The following is a 20,236-nucleotide window of genomic DNA, read 5'->3' on the forward strand; positions in this document are numbered from 1 at the left end:
AGCGGAGGAAGACTTCAAGCTTCTGCGGTGATGTGTGATCTGGCAGCCTAATGTGACATACACCTAATGCAGGCACATAGATGCACACGTACCAAACTAACTACACTAAAAGTGGATAATAAACTGAAGCTGAAAATTTTGTCTGCACAGTAATATTCAGACTTTGTAAATCACATTAAAATGATTTGTTAGTTTTCTTACAAGCCCTTAGTGGAATTGCAACGGTCACATATCAGTGATGGAAAATGAGAGAGAATACCTTGATTTAACATGCAAAATGAATGAGTAACTTTATGCATAATGAAGATCACAGACCCCTTAAGGTAGAGTTCAACAAACATAGACACATGAGGCCCGTGTTAGGGTTAATTAGGCTTCCAACTTAGGTACTAAGATAAGCACTAAGGCATAGAACTGCCTAAGGTGGCCCTGGTAAATCATTTTTGTTGTGCCCTTGTGAATTTAATCACAGAGGTTGAGCCCGAAGCCAAAGGGGAATTCTACTCTAAGTAACTCTGCTACACCAGTGGCCTAGATAAAAGCAAGTACAAGTTATAAAAGCAATGCAAACTTTGAGGAATTTAAGTATAGCTTAACTTTAAACCTATCCTTTAAATAAATCCATAAAGAAATCTTTTCCCAATGGAAAGGAGATTAACCAGAGGATTCATCATGAGGGAGTAAATGTTCAGTGCCTTCTTTAATGCAAATCTAAACTCTGTGTTTATAAATACTTGAAGGGCACATTAATTATTTGGATCAAAATAGATATATTTCCTCTTCTAAAGAAACTCACTCCACTTTTGAGGGCTAACTTATTAACCAAATGATTATAGTAACAGATAGTATAAAGTAACAGAGAATGAGATGAAGTTCAGGATTTGTTCAGAGTTGTTAAATATTGAGATTTCTCTGGGAAGTGCTCCAAAGAGGACCAGTTTTAACTGTAAAGTTTAAAAGTAAAAAGTACTGAGCTGCATTTCTATGCCAGGGTTTTCGTTTTAATTTCCCCATTAAATAAAGACAGCATAACTTCGAGTAGATCTAATTTTTTTTATACCTAAAAAAATTTCCATTTGTAAATTGGCTGGAATTACCAATTGTATTTATGCCTTAGGGAACTTAATGAAATAATGGGAAAAGCAAGACATATAGATTGTCATTTCTGTATTCACATAGCAAGAATGGTAATTTTCAGCCCAGAGAGGAACAAAGAAGATTTAAAAGAATTGTGGTTTGACCATTTTTTCCCCTAGATCTTTGCTAGTGAATTTAAAATCTCATTTGTGAAAGACTTAGAAAAGACATAAATTTTGTCTTCCTGCCATGTTTTGGGGCAGTGGTTTTCAAATTTCTTTTAATACAACAAACCTTTTAACAAAGAAATGATCCCTGGCGACCTGCATTAGTATCTATTGCTAAATAACAAACTACCCCAAAATTTAGCAACTTAAAACAGCAAGCTTTTATTACCTCATTGTTTCTATGGGTGAAGAATTCAGGAGCAGCTTAGTTAAGTGTTTCTGGCTCAAGGTCTCTCACACAGTTGCAGTCAAGACATCATCCATGGCTACTGTCACCTGAAGACCTGACTGGCCTGGAGATTTCTGCCCTTGAGATGGGTCACCATCTTTTCCCAATGGAAAAGTCACATGGCTGTTGGCCAAGGACCACAGTTCCTTGCCATGTGGACCTTTACCTGAGACTGTTTGAATGTTCTCCTCCAGAGCAAGTATCTGGGAGAGAACCAAGAGGAGTCTGCAGTGCATTTTATGACCTAATCTCAGGCCTTAAACACCTATCACTTCCACCATATCTATAGTTAGAAGTGAGTCACTAAGTTCAGCTCATACAGGAGCTAAAGAAGGAGAGAGGAATTAAGATCCACCTTTTGAAGGGAGACTTGTCCCCTCTTTGACCACAATTTAGTTGAAAAGCATTGAAGTCTACCACAATTTATTTACCTTGCTCCCACATGCAAAATGCACTCACTGTCTCCTAACACTCCTGCAAAAGCTTCAGCTCATTATAATATTTGCTTGAATCCAGAATCTCATCATCTAACTCTGGTCCAGCTACAGATGGTGCCCCTCAGGTGTGATTCCTTAAGTACAGGTCCTCTCAATCTGTACACCTGAGAACTAAAGAACTAAATCTGCCCCCCCACACACACACACACAGCCAATGGTGGGGCAAGCAAAGATAACTGCTACTGAACATTCCTGTTCTAAAAGGGGGGAGTTAGGGGTACAGAGGAATAACTGGTTCATAGCAGGTGTGAAATCCATCTGGGCAAATGTTTAGAAGTTCCCTTAATGAAGACGTTGTCCTACTTTCCAGGGGTGACTCTCGCTAGTGGCTCTGCCTTCTGGGCTTTTGGTTCCACCCTCTGAGTCTTCTTTCCTTTTCCTTGGAATTTAGCCTGTGTTTGTTCTTTTCTCAGCCTTCTTCCTTCTTGTAGAGGTTTTGAGGTTCAAAGACCTCTTCTTTTGGAACTGCCTTTGTTCCTTCAGGCCCAAGCATGCAGTGTTTCTGCAAATATAATTCTCTTAAAACCTGTGTGGGTCTCCTGTGAATATTGGAGTTCACGCTTTTCAACAAAACCCATAACCACTAATGATCAAATCAAAGATATGACTAATTTCTTGTTTGTAAGAAACAAGTTTGTAAGCCTTCTATTTAAAATGCTGAGTTTATTTGGGAAGAAAGGAAAATAGGGAAACTAATAAAAGCAAAGTATAATACTTGTTTTTATTAAGCCCCTTATTAGCACCTATTATGGGCACTATTATGTATCAAGTCCTATTTAATCCTCAGAACAACTCAAACAGAAAAGTATTAATATCCCTAGTTTACAGATGAATAAACTGAAAGTTAGAGGTGTTAAATAACTTGCTAAAGTTTTTACAAGTTTAGTTAAATTGTGGGCTCTGAATGTAAACTCCAAAACTCAGACTTAACCAGTAGGTTGTACCACTTAAAGCATTCAATAACAATGAAAAAATTCCACCCATATATTGTTTTATTCATCTTCGAATTCTGTTGTTCAGGTTCATTTAACCCAACATAGGAAGAGTTTCCAATCACAAGACATTTTGGTGTCTGTAAATTTGTTTGACAAATACAGTACCTTATTGCCTTGAGCTGAGAAAATAAGAAAAAAGAATGTTTCATCTTGACTCCCAAGTATTGCTTCTAGGAATTTCATGATCTTTCGTAATGTGTGTGTGTGTGTGTGTGTGTGTGTATACTGCTATATATATCTATATCTATATATCTATATATAGATATATAGATGTATAGATATATAGATATACACACACACATACACATATATATATATTTTTTTTAGTATATTGTAATGTGTATGTATATTTAAACCTAATAACGTGTTTGTCTTAGAAATCAAGTGCTGGTGAGTAAACAAGGTTTAGCTAGAGATCTTGTTAATGCAGCAGGGAGAATCTACAAGTTTTCTTTAACCAGTACACCACTCATATATATGCCTATGGAAACCCTAGATTATCATTAACCCCCTTATCTCAGAATGAGGTGTCTAAGGCAAACTGTTGGAATTAAATGATGTTTCATCAAAGTTAAAGATGCATATAAGTTGAAAAATGAACAGTACATTGTGCATAGTAGATATTTAGTAAAATTCTATGTACATCAATGGACGGATATATGAATAGCTGGGTGGGCTTTGAGTCATTAAACTCTTGAAGGTTGTCCATCAAGCTCCTGTTGAACTTAACAGCTTAATGTGGAAAACAGTTGGTGGGTTTCAGAAAAAGAATGAATGTTCTCAAACCTCACCATTATGGAAAGCTGTTTAATCTGGTTGACAGAAATGTGCAATGCTACTCTGAAAGATAGAACAACAGAAACTTATAGGTAGTGACAGCTCAGGCATGTGACACACTAACATTTCTTAATAACAGGGCAATATTGTAATGCTACAAGCTACTTCAAATATAGGAGAAACTTCAAAGCCATATATATTTCAGAATATCACTATAAGGCCTAAAATGTTAACAGCGCACCTAGTTGGTCAGAATCACCGTCATTTATCTGGTCACGTTAGAAGCTTAAGATAAAGGTATTCTTTATTAATTTTGTTTGCATTTTTATTACATACTAGCTTCAAGAAAAGAGAGTATTCTAACCTTTAGCTTCATATTAATTAAGACTTAGGTAGAGGATAAAGACCATCCAGAAGAAAATTTGGTTTATTTCTTTTTTCTCCTTTCAACAGGACCAGTGGTAATCTATTTCCAAATGAATACATTTCTTAATGGAGAAATTCTAAGTAAGTTTGTTATGCTCCTAATCCCACTTTGGGAGAGATCTAATAACATAATTGTAGAGTGCCTTGGGAGCAGTAAGTCTGTAATCTATTTTTTTTCTTTTTTCTCCAATTTTTCTCTCTAGTAATTATTGTGAGGTAGAACATCCAGCTGTGAATATTTAAAATCAATCTCTGGTATTTATCAGTATTCCATTACATAATGTCCATAAGTTAAACATTACTTATAAATCAACCTATGTAATTTTCTTTTCTTTTTGTTTTTGTTTTTTTTTTCCCCTAGCCTTAACTGAAATAATTCAATCAGGTTATTTTCTTTTATCAAATTGGCCCTCTTTTCTGTGATTTACAATACCTTCCATCCAATATCACTTTCTCCTGGAAGCTCTGATTTTAGATACAGAAACTAGGATCTAATACTTCAAGGTAATTCTGCCTTTGGTTTTTAGTATACATGAATATGTGTGTACTTAAAGTATAGTCTTACCTACATGAATCTCAGGTCTCCAATTCTTTCTTGTTTTTATAATCACATTTATTTTTATCCATACTTTATGAATTCAGAATTTATAGAATTGCTGTGTCAGTATTGACAGACAATGCATAAAATAAAAGGGTATGAGATTCAGATAAGGCTTTTAAGGCATGCTTTTTCTAATTCAAACATTTTGATTTTCATCTAGTGATTTTTTACTTTTTTTTTTTTATCATACTCTTTTGGATGTGTGTTAATGAGAGAGCTGTCCAAAATATAATACTCTGGGGACCAAACAAGTTTTCAAGTAGGATTTTGTTAGAGTTGAAGAATTAAATGACTTTCCAAAACTTTATAACGTTCAGTGAAGATTCATTTCTTATTTTTAAAAAATAGATGAATTTCTCCCATTCTATGATGGACAGACCTAATTACACAAGAGGAATTTCTCATTTAAATAATGGACTTTTTTTTTTTTAATGTTTACTGACTTTGAGGAAGGGGGGAGGGGCAGAGAGAGAGGTAGAGAGAGAATCCCAAGCAGGCTCTGGGGCTGTCAGCACAGAGCCCGATGCAGGGCTCTGTCCCACGAACTTTGAGATCATGATCTGAGCTGAAATAAAGAGTCAGATGCTTAACCAACTGAGTTACCTAGGCGCCCCTCAAGTAACAAACTTTCAAGACTTTTTTAGATCTTCAGATTCTAATGCTAAAAACCTGTGAAATGGATTTTACTATCATTAACTCAATTAAGATTAAGATCAGATTCTTTACTTTCTTTCCTTATATTCTAGGAAAGGAAAACACTCTCACTATTTTATTAATTGAGCACTGAACTAGACACTCAGGGAGACTCCAGGAATGTGAAAGACAACAGCTTCAACCATCAGATATCATAGTGTGGTAGAGTGGGAAAAGTAAACCACAGTCCTATGATAGGTATCCTAAGAGGAGTAAAGGCAAATGTTAAAAGAATTAGAGTTGGGTGGGAAGAGAAGAAAGTGGAGATCCCACCTAATTGGGGTGATTAAAGGAGAGACTTCAGGAAGATCACATTTAAGACAAGTGTTAGATAAAGGGTAAGCACTGATTAGGTAGAGGAACAGCAGAAGCCAGCATTTCCCTTTGATAAAATAGAGTGCACAGGGATAGAAAAGTACGGTGTGATCATAGAGTGATGCGCAAACCTCATAGGCTAAATCAGAGCACAAGGTAGTAACAGTAGGTACACCCAAAAAGTTGCATGATGAATTATAGAGATCCTGGAGTACCAGACTGCTTGACCTATAAGGAGTCAGCCTATTTTCTCATCATTTCCAGTTCTAATCTGTTTATAACAAATGTTTTGATATGTACATATATATGCACACAGTGCTTGCTTTGGATCTGGGTTCACCACCACCTATTAGCTGCGTGGCCTAGGAAACTCACTTAACTTGATTTCAGTTTCCTTGTTGGTAAAATGGACCTCATGGAGTTGTTGTGACAATTAAATGAAATAACATAAAAGCAAGTTGTGCAGAGCCTAGCCCATAGTAGGCAAGTATTTTTGTGAAAATTGTATACGTGACTTATATACAGTATTACTGATTTAAAGCACTTTATGGCAACACTTTGAAGATTATATAATTATAATTCCTTAGACCGTATTTTGGGTTTTAAAGGTCTCAGAGAATCTGTCCTCCTGATGGCAGTCAGGTTTATTATGTTCATGGATTCATGCATTCAAGGTGCAACAACTCCCACTACTTCCTCTTCTCTGCTCTTCTGTCTGTAAGATGGAAGACATGGTTTATGCTGTGGTTTGTGTATGTGTTGTTTGTCTTTTACCCTGACTCTTCTCCAGTGGACGCTCTAGGGAATTGTTGGTTTAATCTGACTTCAGAAGCCAAGCATGTGACCTTGCTGCCCTGTGTATAAGTTAGTTTTTCATTCTGCTTTGATGGAAAAATTTCCAGCTGTAAGAGGGCAAGTATTTTGGTACTTGAGGACCTTCATAATCTGCTGCTATGTAATTTTTTTGCTATTTCAGTACAACCTAATGCCCTAATCTAGCCTAAGAGGTTTACTCTGTATTTCTGATCACAACATGCCTGCTGCCTTATTAGTTGTATTTGGTTTCAGTGATACAACCCATCTCCCATAAAATTACAGAAAGATCCTGTGCCCAGCTGAGAGTTACAGATTTCAACCTTTACTCCATTTACTTGTTAGCTGTGCAGCCTTGAGCAAATCACTGCCTATCTCAGGACTTTGTTGTGAGATTCAGATGAATAACTATAAAGGGTTATTTTATTAACATTGGATTTCAGAATATGGTTAACTGTCATCATAAAGATAAATAAAATTTTTGTTCTTTGAATACAGTATTTTAAAGCTTAACATGTTTATAGATAAATTTTTAAAACCAGCTGAAATCTTATCATTAATTTTTATACTGTCTTACGACTGAGGTAATTATGTGAATAATACTCCAATATATTTGAAACATTAAAAATGAGTTATAAATGTTCATGACCAAAAACATTAAATCTTTTGTAATAGAAGATTTCTTATCCGCTGAAGCACTTTCAACTATATAAAAACGTTAGGGCAATTTCACTTACTTTGAAAATTATTTTCCTGCACTTTGTGGAAACTAAATTCATATTTTTCTCTGAATTGATTTTAGAAGGGCTTACACATCCCCTTATGATACCATGGATCATCCCAAAGCTTTAGGATTGTGCCCACTGGTGGGATGTATGGAAGTGGTAAAAGCATTTTCACTAGTGAAAATAGCATTTGACCTGAGTTCTTGCCTTTAACATTTACTGCCTTGGACAAATTTTTCAACCTTTCTTATTTAGCTTTTTCATCCCACTCAGCAGAAACGTCTCATCAGCTCATAAGTAGTTGTGATTCTCTTGAGCAACTGGTTGGTTTTTAATCTTAAAGCCATTATAAATCATACTGAGCAGATTGTCTTAATTAATTCATGTTGGCTTATGCCAACTGTAGCAAATGCCTACAGTTTTATAACATGCACTTTGTATCTTAATCTCATTGCTGGCTCTAACTAACCTCCTTATACTAATTTCTTCTCTTTAGCTTAATTTATCTAACCTGTATTTATTTTTTTAATAATTTTGATCTCTAGAATCTGCCTTAAATTCTTGCTGGAGCTACATGAGGAGGGGCATTCAATAAAATATTCCCATTTCTCAGTAAGTTATTGCAATGTAAATAATGAGTGATACACATAGTAGGTATCATCAGGTTTTTTGTTTGTTTTTTGGCTTTTTTACTGAATGAATATTGGTTATAGCTGCTTTCAGCTGAAGAAAGTTTAAATAGAATTTGGTTTTGAAGGAGAGATAAAGTTTCAAAAGAGCAGATTGGCCCTTTGCCAGGTGTCCAGAAGTTTTCTATAGTTTATAAAAGATAAATGAGTGTATCTGAAAGATTCTTTCTCATCCAGCCTTAAATATGGTAAAATACTCATGTTACTCATCTGTATGAAAGTGTCCCTCCATCTTATATATAGCTCACAACCATTTTATGTTCACTAAGTCGTAGAAATGTATTAATGGAGTTTTCTGATCAATGTAATGTGTCTTTGTAGAGGATATTTTATAGGATAGTGTCTCTGGTTTAAGTCATATTTTTAAATGAGCGAGGTACAGTCAATGGATTTAGATGTTTAGAATTTTTTTAATGTTTGTTTATTTTTTGAGAGTGCACAAGCAGGGGAAGGGCAGAGAGAGGGGGACAGATGATCTGAAGTGAGCTCTGCACTGACAGCGGCAAGTCCAACGTGGGACTCGAACTCAACCCTGAGATCATGACCTGGGCCGAAGTTGGGCACTCAAACCAACTGAGCCACCCAGGCACCCCAGATGTTTAGAATTTTTATAATTGTGCTAACGATTTACATTTAACAGCCCTCAAATTTGTAAAAGAAAAGCCATGTTTAACTGGTATAAACTGCTCCATGAACTCAGAATTCAAATATGGTCACTACTAGTTTTTAAATTAGTCTCTTAAACATTCACCTGCTGTATTAGCAGAAAATACAGTATCTTCCTCTTGGAATTTCTGTTCTCCTCTAAGTTGTCCCAAGAACCTCAGTGGCTTACACAGTGCAAAAGGGTTCACCAGTGACTTCTATATCCAAGATGTGGTGTGTACGTATGTCTTCATGTGCACATGTGAGTCATGCTAAAGTCTCTTCAGTCCACCTCGGCCACTGTGCCTTCCTGCCCACATGGTAGTGGTGTTGAAAACGAGTCTTACCCTGTCCAACAGGAGATGCAGGTTCACTGTTGACACAGATGTCTGCACAGGCCACTCTGGGGCATCAGGGAAAGGTGACCTCCCTCCCCCTCTTCCTGTGCTAAGCTCACTTAGGGTGTTCCATGGTGCCCCATGATTGAGCTCCCAAGATTATAGTTTTTCGCCCTCAGCTCTTTCAATTCAGATCATGGATGCCTCTCAACTGTTTCTCTAAAAGCAACACAAGCATTGAGTCGGGACTGGTCCTAATATTTACTACCTCATAGCCTCAAACCACATTTCTCCTTCCATCATGGGCTCCTATGCCTTTTTTTTTTTTTTTTTTTTTTTTTAAAGAAGTCCTTTCTGAAAATCTGAATCATTCGGTCATCCACGATGCAAGTCTACATCTAAGCAGGGACTCCAGGAGATCTTATTCTCAGCCTTATAAAGAAGGCTACTGTTGGTGACTGAAAGGAAATTCACCCTTCTGAAAAAGATTTCTCCAGTGATCTCCAAGGTGTTTGTATGGACTCCTCTTGGAGGTTGTGATTCCGGAGCAGTTTTCTGCCTTCTCCCTCTTAGGTGAAGTGGTTAAAAATTGAACTTAATTTCTGGCAGGGATTCTGTTTCATATGTAACCAAAAGCAAGGTTTAGAGGACTTACATTGCAAGAGCTTTTGTATTTAAAATGAATGGGAAAAGGTTTGAGCAAGAAAACAAATGAATTTAATAAAATAAGTATTGGTTAGGTGTTATGGAAATAAAAAATGAGCTATTTCAAGTAATGTAAAGGATTGAGAGAGGTTTCAAATGATGAATCATATTAGCAACTTAAGGGTTATTCGAATAGAAAATTTCTCTTAACGTTCAGAATTTTTACTGATATGAACACTGTTTCTGACACATACACATATGCCCCCAAGAAATATAGCGGAATTCCAGAACAGGAACATATAGTACCCAAAGTTGGGGGAAAATGTCCTTTCTTTAGCACAGTGTTGCAGAAGGAGAGTGAACAGTTCTCAGCTCTTATCAGTTTGCTTTCAGTCTTCATAGAGTTAAGGGAATTGCCACGGAATTCTTAAAATGGAAGCCGTGATGTACGTAGTATGTCTTAGTGAAGATTTCTGTGAGTCAGTCTGTAGTCAGAGTCTTGCCCCATCCAAATAGGGACTCTAGCCCAACCTAGGTAATGAGGCCACTGGGCGAGGAATGGCTCTCTTTTTGCATCAGTCTGTACTTGGTACTCTAGTTCCATATTGTTAACAGAGTTGGCTTTATATCTGTCTATTGTAGATGATAGCTCGTTTTCTTTGAGAGTAAGACTTTCTAACGATTTTTTTCCTCCCCTGAAGGCAAGCTTCTTGCCTCCTTCTTCCACTGTTTTATTATTTTATGTTTTATATTTGTTTCAAAATTGTGTAGATGAAACCGTATTCAAAAGAAGGATGGGAAAAAGATTGATTATAGAGAAAGTTATGTTTGGTTTGTTCTGCTCCAAGTGAGATGTATGAGCTCAGTGGTCATTTTTGTGTGTTACAGGCCTTTCGGGAAGATCTGGAATGCCTTATCCAAGAACAGATGAAGAAAGGCCACAACCCAACTGGATTGCTGGCATTACAGCAGATCGCAGATTACATCACGACCAATTCTTTCTCGGGCTTTACTTCACCACCTCTCAGTACGTCAGTTTTGAAAAGTTTAAAAAATTATAATTTTATCTCTACTTTGAACACGGCACATCTCTAGCAGCATATTCTACTCTGGTTCAGTCCTTAAGTTTATAACATCTAATACTTAGAGTAATATAGTGTTAAACTCTCTTACCTTTTGTTATCAACCGGGCATTTACTAGACTTTGTGAGATTGTAAAATAGTTACAAGACATGGGCCCTGTCCTACATAAATGCATAATTTTAGTTGAGGAGACCTACCATGAATGCAAAAAAAAAATTAAAACTGAAAGATAACTGTAAAACATTACAAAGCAGTTCGTAAGAAATTGTCTAATGGCCTTTTATAAGTCATCATACTATGAACTGAGAGTTGAGATTGATTATTGGTTGAAGTGGACTGAGAAAACTCTGAAAAAAGAGAGGCCTGAGCTAACCAGGCTTTACAAGATGGAGTGGTTAGAATTTGGTGTAAAAGAGGGGTTAAGATATTTTTACATTTAACAACTCTTTAGTAAGAGCACCAGTTTGGTGAGCTGAACACTAAGCACTTTATACACATCAGCAAGATATGTCTGGAACTCCCCGCAATACCAGGACAGGTGCAGAGTGCCAGAAGGTAATGTCAGGGACTGCTTCGGGTCCGAGTCAAGGGATGAGACGTCATATCAGCATCAAGGGATTTTCTTTTCCTCTTTTTTCTTTTCTTTTGTTTTCCTTCTCTTCCTTCATTTCTGCCTTTCTTTGGTTTTGGGTTTGGTTTGGTTTGGTTTGGTTATAGATTTATAAGTAAGAGTCAGTAAATGCAAGTACTTTCCAAATAGAGGAATGGCATAACAATTGAGACCTGATGTTGAAAACATGCTGGGTTAAGGTATGTTTGTAGAACTCAAAGTGGACCAGTGTGTCGGCACATATATACCGGTTAAAGAATCTTTGAAAGGGTCCCAATGTGAGGTATACATGCTTGAACTAAAATAGTAGTGTGAGTACAAAAAGGAAGAGATATGAGAAAGGCATAACTAAGGAAGAATAGAGATGACTTAGTAACAGTTTGATGTGAGGAGATGGTGTAGATAGTGGGGGAGAAGAACTATGAGTTACAAAATCACTCCTGTATCTTGGAAGAAACATTCTATTAGAAGAAACAAAAATTCAAAGGTTGAGCTTGTTTGTTTGTTTTGCTTTTTCTATAATATTGAGTATCTATTATGTTCTAAGCACCCTGTTAGAGATAGGAGATACACTGATAAACCAGAGACAAGATTCCTGTCCTTATGGAGACGGAAAATGGTCAGTTAATAAGTGCTATGCAGATAATTAATAGATGGTGATTTGATAGGAGGAGCTAGGTGACTAGATTAGGTGATCAGAGAGAATCTCTCTGAGGAAGGGGACATTGAAACTGAAATCTGAATGACAAGGAGGAGCAAACCATACCAAGATTGAGAGAAAACAGTCCAAGTAGAAGGGACAAGTACAAGTGTCAGATGGAAATAAGAGGACAATGAATTTGGTGGTCTCTTCAAGGAACAAAAATTAAAGGTTATGGTCTGGAACATGGTTTTGGGGGAAACCAGTAGAACAAAGTGAGATCAGAAACAGGCAGAGAGGCTGAATTATGTAGGGCTTTGCAGCCAGGGTTGGAAGTTTGGATTCTATTCTAATTTTGAAAAGCCATTTAAGCAGAAGGGTGATGTAGAAAGACCTGTATAGTTTCTGTGTGAAGAATTAACTGAGAATTTCATGGTATTATTAGTAGACAGAAATAGGAATGTCCAGAGTTGGGGATCTCTTTGGCTTGGGAAATGGAAGAAGTTCAACTTCAGGCATGCCAGGGTTGCCCAGAGTTGCCAAGACCTTGTAGCAGTTGGAAAAACACTCCTAGAGCCTAAGAGAGTGACTTGGCAGATGGACATGGGGAAGTATTCATCAGGGCCGTGTGTGTAGATTAAATCATACAAGAGGGTATAGGCAGAGAAGAAAAGGTTCTAAAGAGAAAATTTCGAAAGTTAGAAGAGGAAGACTGGTCCAGGAAGACCAAAATAATAAGAGGAGCTATCCTGTGTGTGTCCTAGATACCCCAGCAGGAAGGGGCAGCCGCAATGTACAAAGGCATGGCTGCGGGAAAGCTGTGTCTCACAGCTCAGAGGTCAGGGAGTACAAATCAGCCAGTTTGGCTGGAAAATTTATGTTGTCGAAAGTGGAAGTTAAAGTTGGTGGGGAAAGCGGGAGATCGATTAAATGGCTGACTCTGAAATTTTGTTAGAAATTATGTTGTTTCATAATGGCTTACATATTGAAACTATTTCTTTGAATTAGTTCACAACATTTCACAAGTAGAAGATCTCACATTACAGTATTGACTTGGGGCCCAAGTTTAAAGTTGAAACTTTCTGATAGCCCTGAACTCAGATTCTCACACGGTAGCAGCTGATTGTGGAGTTATAGCTGCCCCTTTATCCCAGGCCTGTGCTATCTCTAGCGGCCTACGGGCTGCACCAGGCCTGGTTTATGCACTTACATGAATATCTTGTAGGCCTTCAGGTCTGGGGCTTCTGCAAAACTTTGAGCAGGGGAGTAGTGAGGCTAACCGTGTTCCTTTACAAACTCAATCTGATGACTTTATGTGGAATGGATTTATAAAGAGAGGGGCCAAAGGCGAGGACAAGAATGAGAAGGCTTACATGTGAGATGAGGCCTGAACTCAAGGATGGAGAATGAGGGAACTCATAAAGAAGAAAGTGGTGGAACGTGGTGATGAAATACGTCTGGTCGCCCAGGACAGGTTACGTTGATCCTGTGGGAATTGTAGTACCATCAGTATCAGAAGACTGAGGAGAAGTGAGAAGGTAGGAAAAAGCAGGGAGATAAAAATCACTTTTCTACTCTTTTAACTTGTCTGTTACAGTGTCAAGCAGTTAGAAGCAGCAGGCTGAAGGGTGGGCAGGAGGGCCTGCTCACAGGTAAAGACCAGGGTGTCTGAGTCTGTAGCGTTTTCATGGGGAAAAGGAACATGAGAGAGGAGTGTAGGGGATGGTTGAGCTTCAGGAAGGAGCCACAGACGGGAGAAAGGGAAGAGAACTTGTCGAAGGAGAAAGAAGCAGCAGGTGAAAGGGGAACAAGAGATCCAGAAGATACCACACAGGCCTGTAGAAGAATTCTAGGGAAGACGTGGTAAATGGTGTCAAGGAGAACAAAGACTAAGAAAAAGTGGAACTTGATCACATCTGAAGTTAGCAATTGGGTCATTAAAACCCAAGCAAAACTAGGTTTTGTTGCTTAGTCATGGCAGAAGGCACAGTGTGGTTTGAATGCATTCTTTTCCATTTTAAATAATTTTTGTTTGACTAAAAGTCAAAAGGGCTATTAGAAAAGTAGCTTTCCGTTGGGATCTTTTCATCATAAAGTTAGCAGTAACCTCAGGATTAAGAACACTTTCACCTTTGGAATCATGTGACCATTTTCCTCCAGTGGTGTGAACCTGACTCCCTACCAAGTCCCTCCCCCACAAGTACAGTACTAGACGAAACAGCAGAGAAGATTGCTGATGCGCCTTTCTCCAAAGGAAGATAAGCTAATGAAACATTGTGCGGGCTGATAAGTTTCACATCCGAATTTACAAGGCTGGGACACTCCCAGACTCCGGCTGCTTCCAGGTGCAGCAGTACTTGACTTGACCACAGTCTCTATCCACACCTCCTCCTTTTAGGTCTCGGCATGGTCACACCTATCAATGACCTCCCTGGGGCAGATACATCCTCCTACGTGAAGGGAGAGAAACTTACTCGCTGTAAGCTTGCCAGCCTGTATAGACTCGTGGACTTGTTTGGATGGGCACACCTGGCAAATACCTATATCTCCGTGAGTTCTTTGGCTTTCAATTCCTTTTTGAAAAAATCCCAACTAGAAGGCAACTGTATTCTTCTCCCCTTGACTCCTAAGTCTGATCAGTCTTCATTTTCTGAACCTAGCATGCTGGGTTACAACCTAATCCTGATTTAAACCTCTCCAAAAGAGAGGCTGTGGTTAATCTCACTTTCTCTTTCATTTACCGTCTGTGTTGTCCTTTTCGTTCAAACCAGTTGCAAAAACCATCTGAAAAGAAATCCTTCTGGCACAGTTTTCTCTGTGTTAATTCTGTCTGAGCATGAGGGTCACTGAAAAGCACTTGGGGCAGGCAAAGTAGAGGAGGCCTGGGACGTTTCCTCTCTGGTCTTTATTCTCTTTAAGTGTATTTTTTCCGTTCATTATCATCTGTGTTTTCATGTTGTCACACTTGGAAACCAGACAACATTTGGAAGAAAAAAGTATGAAAAGACTGTAATGGAAGTGGTGCCAGTGCTAGGTGCTGTCTTCCCAGAGTTCTTCCCCACCCCACTCCCCACCCCCTGCAGCCTCTCCTGTGTTTCCCCTTCCGTCTCCACTTCCTTCCTGCCCTCCCAGGAAGACTTCTCTTTCCTTTGCCCCTTTCCCCTTCATTTCCATGTTGTAAATCAAGATTATAGTCATTACCACATTCACTTAATATTTTCTCATGAATGTAGCTGACCCTAAGCAACCTTAGAGCTCCCGGGATAAAGCTTTAGGGAAGTCCAGTAAATGAGAAACTAATGGCAGAAATTTTTAGCAAGTGCTTGAGTATTGAGGGAAGAAAACTTTTCAAGGAAAGTTTCCCATTGCATACCTTTAATTTCTACTTTGTTGCTTTCCCCACCCTCCCAGATCTCTTACAGTTATTCACTACAAATATATTTCTAGTCGTGTTTACACTGCAAAATATGAACGACCTCATAGTAATTGCCTATTGTTTGTTTGTTTTTCTTTCTCCCAGGTAAGAATAAGTAAGGAGCAAGACCACATAATAATAATTCCTAGAGGCCTGTCTTTTTCTGAAGCCACAGCCTCCAATTTGGTATGATTTTCATTCCTATGTTACTTTTTCTGTGCTTCTTTGTGCTTTTCTAACAGTTTTCAGCTTTCAGTACGGGACAGAACAAGAAAAGGTATGGATGGAAAAAACATTTGCTTAGTGAACAGGAAAGAGTTTGGAAAGTTATGTTGATTTTTAAAAAAAATAATTTTTTTAGCCTTTATTTGTTTTTGAAAGAGAGACAGAGCCCGAGCGGGGGAGCAGCAGAGAGGGAGGGAGACACAGAATCCGAAGCAGGCTCCAGGCTCTGAGCTGTCAGCACAGAGCCCAAAGTGGGGCTCGAATTTATGAACCGTGAGATCATGACTTGAGCTGAAGTCGGACGCTTAACTGAGCCAGCCACCCAGGCACCCCAACTTATGTTGATTTTTAAGAAAAGCTTTCAGGGTCAAGAAAAACAAGGTGGTTGAAGAGACTCATAAATAAGTTGGTCTTATCAGTGAAGTATCCATGTTTTGGAGGGAATCCTTTGACTTTTTTTCCACCCTGTACACTCTGGAACTTTTAAAAACCACAAAGTCTATGTGTATTTTATAAATAGATTTCAATAAAGTTCAGTTGGTGTGAGCAGAGGGGCTGGCTGACTGTGTGGCATTTTATTTTTCCATGATAGTACTCATAGGCACTGTCATTGGCCTCTGGGATGACGGGAACTCCATTGGTTCTGGGTGCTACAGTGTCAGCAAATGGAAATTTTCCAGCCAATTCAGTAAACACTGGACTTGTTCAGACCTTTAGTGAAGAGTTTAAGTTATTTGGTTTTTTGGAAACTGCTTCTTACTAAATTCGAAATTTTGTTTCAGACTGCCTGTTTTTATAAATAAAGTTTTATGGGAACAAAGCCACACCCATTCTTCTACAGTTCTGAGTGGCTCTACATAAAGTGGCAGAGTTGAGTAGTTGCATCAGAGGCCCACAAAGTCTAAAATTTTGACTATTTGGCCTTTGACAAAAAAAAGTTGGCCCCCTCCCCTGGTTTGGTTTGTGGATCACAGGCAAACTTTGATACATGTGTACCAATTAAATATGTCTCTCTGATTTTTTCCAGGTGAAAGTCAATATCATAGGAGAAGTGGTTGATCAGGGAAGTACTAACTTGAAAATTGACCACACAGGCTTCAGTCCCCATGCTGCGATCTATTCAACACGTCCTGATGTTAAGTGTGTGATACACATCCATACCCTGGCAACAGCAGCTGTAAGTTGCTGAAGGCTAAAACCAGCAATGACTCTGGGAAGTGTAGTATACTGAAAATATTAATCCTCTGCATACCCAGAAAGCAAAATTTCCTTTGGACCAGATGCTGACATTGTAGGAAACAACTAGAGAGATAGCATTTGCATTTTTCACTAATCAGCTAATAATTGGGTGCTGAGCTCTTTGGAGTAAAGTTTCTTTCATAATATTTGGCACAACGTTTAAATTGAGTTCTATCCCCTAAGTCCTTTTTTTTTTTTTTCCTTCTTTTTTCTTTCTGGAAGAAGTGAAGAGCTAAAGTGAGAGAGGGGTTGGAATGGTGGACTCAGTGAATTAGGCCAGTGCTTCCTGAGCTGACTAAAGAATCCGGTTCTTAGGAGAGTGTAACTAGTAACTAAATATGTTCTTTTAACATGGGCCCAATCAAATAGGTATCCTCCATGAAGTGTGGGATCCTTCCAATTTCTCAAGAGTCCCTCTTCCTGGGAGATGTCGCCTATTATGACTACCAAGGGTCACTTGATGAACAGGAGGAGAGAATTCAACTACAGAAAGTTCTGGGGCCAAGTTGTAAGGTATGCAGTAGAGTTCCTATCGAAGGAGCTATTTTTGTTGCCGTTGCTGTTGATGAAAAACAGTGTGAGCTATGCCAGTTATTTTAAAGTGATTGCTTTGTGATTCTATTTTAGGTGCTGGTACTCAGAAATCATGGTGTGGTAGCCCTTGGAGAAACGATTGAGGAGGCTTTTCATTATATATTTAATGTGCAGATAGCCTGTGAGATTCAGGTAGGAAAAATTATCCCCCCACACACTTGTTTTTTATTTTTTGCAATTTGCTTGTTGTATTGGGTTTTGTATTATTTATTTTCAAAGTCCTATTGGTTGGTGGCTTTTTGTTTTGTCTTTTAAGAGATCTGCTTTACTTGAATAAAAAGGGTCAACTCAGTTATCTCTTGAATTGAAAAGAGGAAAAAATTAAAATTCACATACAGACGCACACACACAAATCTGAGAGCCTCATAAACATCGTTTTCCCCATAATCCTGCTTAATTGTAATTGTCTCTGTTTTTACCCTGTAGTGGTTGTGGTCACACTAATTAGAAACAGAGGCAACCGTCCGTCATCAAAGATCAGATGTAGCCACTTTTATAAAAAGCGCAAGGAGCAGGGCCAGAAGTTTTATGAACTCCTGCAGTTTCCAACAATTTCACAGCCTCAACCTTATTATAATAGGTTGGCTATTTATTAACTACTTTTTTCCTCAGAGAAGCTGAATGTATTTTTAACAGACCTAATTTCCCTCTTCAGGAAGATTCTCTTGAAGCAAATGGTAATAATCTCAATTTATTAGAGGGCCACAATAAAGGGGAAAAATCTTTTCTGTCAGTTTTAATGTCTAACAACCAACTTTTTTGTTGTTGTTGCTCTAGCAGTCCCTTCTTAAACGAAGCTGTGAAAAGCTTGATGAAATTAAGATAATGAGCTGCTTCTGCCTAAATATCCTTAACTTCACAGTGTAGTGTCTATATTTCTTTAAAATTATAACTTCCAGCAAAAAAAAAAAAAAAAAAAAAAAGGATAGCCAAGGGAAAACTGCAAGATAACTTTAAAATTTGGCAAGAGAATTCAGTTTCTTGAAATATGTTAAAAGGAATGGCTCTAAATGTGTTTTCCATCAGGGAGGATCAGAATCCTGGAAGGTATCTTTTTCAGATCAATGGAAAAGATACTTCAGCTGCCCATTTTTACAAGTGTATTGCCTTATTCCTGTTGTTAGGAGCCTGGACAAGTTAAATAGGTATTTGCTGAAGTGAAATCCTGCCTTTTTAAAGGTAAAATATTCATTATAATCTTTTACAGTCTTGTGCCTCTATATTTTGCCATCGATTACAGGTGCAGGCATTAGCAGGGGCAGGTGGAGTAGACAATCTGCTTGTGCTGGATCTTCAGAAGTATAAATCTTTCACTCATGCTATAGCAACAGCTGGAGGAGGAGGAGTGAATATGGGCTCCCATCAAAAATGGAAGGTTGGCGAGATTGAGTTTGAAGGGCTGATGAGGACTCTGGATAATTTGGTAGGTGAAAAATTGAACGTAAACTTGGATTTCATGTCTGCGGATTCAAGAGCAAACGCTTCCATCTCCCTTTGGTCTGGGAACGTGCTTATACCTCTGGGAGCTGAGTTTGACTCTAGGGAGGCATTCCAGTGTAATTTTACCACATTTTTAGGAATCAAACAGTGAAACATGCAAGTGTCATCTTTATTTATTTTATTTTTTACGTTTATTTATTTTTGATAGAGCGAGACAGGGCACAAGTGGGGGAGGGGCAGAGGGAGAGGGAGACACAGAATCCGAAGCAGGCTCCGGGCTCCGAGCTGTCAGCACAGAGCCTGATGCAGGGCTCGAACTCACGAGCTGTGAGATCATGACCTGAGCTGAAGTCGGACGCTTAGCCCACTGAGCCTCCCAGGCGCCCCTTTTTTTTTCTTTCTTTCGTTTTTGGTTTACATTTATTTATTTAAGTGTCATCTTACTTTAGATTTTACCCTCTTCCACTAAGGGTCAGAAGAAGATTGCCTTGAGACTGAGGAACAAAGATTTAAATGAGCACTGAGATTTGGCTTCCAGAAAGCTGGAAAATAGCTAGGAAAATTTTCTGGTCAGCAGTTTTGAAATTACCTTTGTCAGGAACAGTTGTGTGAGTGGAAATCACATTGTCAGCTGGAATCTGTTTTCACCAGATCTTGAAATTTGCTTAATTCAACCCTAGTGTTATAAATGGAGGTTACATGAGGTTTGACAGATATTTTCGTCTTTGTTTTTCAACAAAGGAGTCTTTCTGATCACTTGTTTAAAGAAGTAAGAGTCCAAATGCTGTGTTTGGTGCATGTTTGATCATTTCAAATGTGGTTTTTTTGCTCCCTTAGGGGTATAGAACAGGCTATGCTTATAGGCATCCTCTCATTCGAGAGAAGCCTAGGCACAAGAGTGACGTGGAAATCCCAGCAACTGTGACCGCTTTTTCCTTTGAGGATGACACAGTGCCACTCTCTCCTCTCAAATACATGGCACAGAGACAGCAGCGTGAAAAAACAAGATGGCTGAACTCACCAAATACTTACATGAAAGTGAATGTGCCTGAGGAGTCTCGGAATGGGGAAACCAGTCCCAGGACCAAAATCACAGTATGTTGCTATTTTATGTGGTTTGCCTCTACTAAATATTTTGCCTAGTTACTTATATGAATTGAATGTTCTATGTTAAAAATGTTGGGAAAGCTGAATATAATACTACTAACCTGTCATTTATCAGGTATAAACTTTGTACAAGATACTTTGTTTTCTGTGACTTAAATGAATTATCTCATTTAATACTCTTAACATGGAGA

At 38.4% G+C, this 20,236-nt stretch overlaps 1 protein-coding gene across 9 annotated transcripts in view; it reads left to right on the plus strand.

Annotated features, from left to right (window-relative positions):
* The window catches only part of ADD3 (adducin 3), a 123,060-nt gene that overhangs the window by 93,924 nt on the left and 8,900 nt on the right, over window positions 1-20,236 (plus strand). For 8 of the 9 annotated variants that reach the window (XM_015082952.3, XM_015082954.3, XM_053207564.1 and 5 more), the window contains exons 3-10: window positions 10,581-10,719; window positions 14,424-14,575; window positions 15,546-15,626; window positions 16,693-16,842; window positions 17,274-17,417; window positions 17,532-17,630; window positions 18,739-18,921; window positions 19,776-20,033. In XM_015082952.3, the coding sequence (XP_014938438.1) occupies window positions 10,581-10,719; window positions 14,424-14,575; window positions 15,546-15,626; window positions 16,693-16,842; window positions 17,274-17,417; window positions 17,532-17,630; window positions 18,739-18,921; window positions 19,776-20,033 (1,206 nt within the window). Of the gene's footprint in view, window positions 1-4,255; window positions 4,310-10,580; window positions 10,720-14,423; window positions 14,576-15,545; window positions 15,627-16,692; window positions 16,843-17,273; window positions 17,418-17,531; window positions 17,631-18,738; window positions 18,922-19,775; window positions 20,034-20,236 lie in introns of all 9 variants that reach the window. The other variant, XM_027063032.2, reaches the window with a different exon arrangement.

This window comes from Acinonyx jubatus, chromosome D2, assembly GCF_027475565.1.
Source record: "Acinonyx jubatus isolate Ajub_Pintada_27869175 chromosome D2, VMU_Ajub_asm_v1.0, whole genome shotgun sequence".
NCBI classification, from domain to species: domain Eukaryota; kingdom Metazoa; phylum Chordata; class Mammalia; order Carnivora; family Felidae; genus Acinonyx; species Acinonyx jubatus.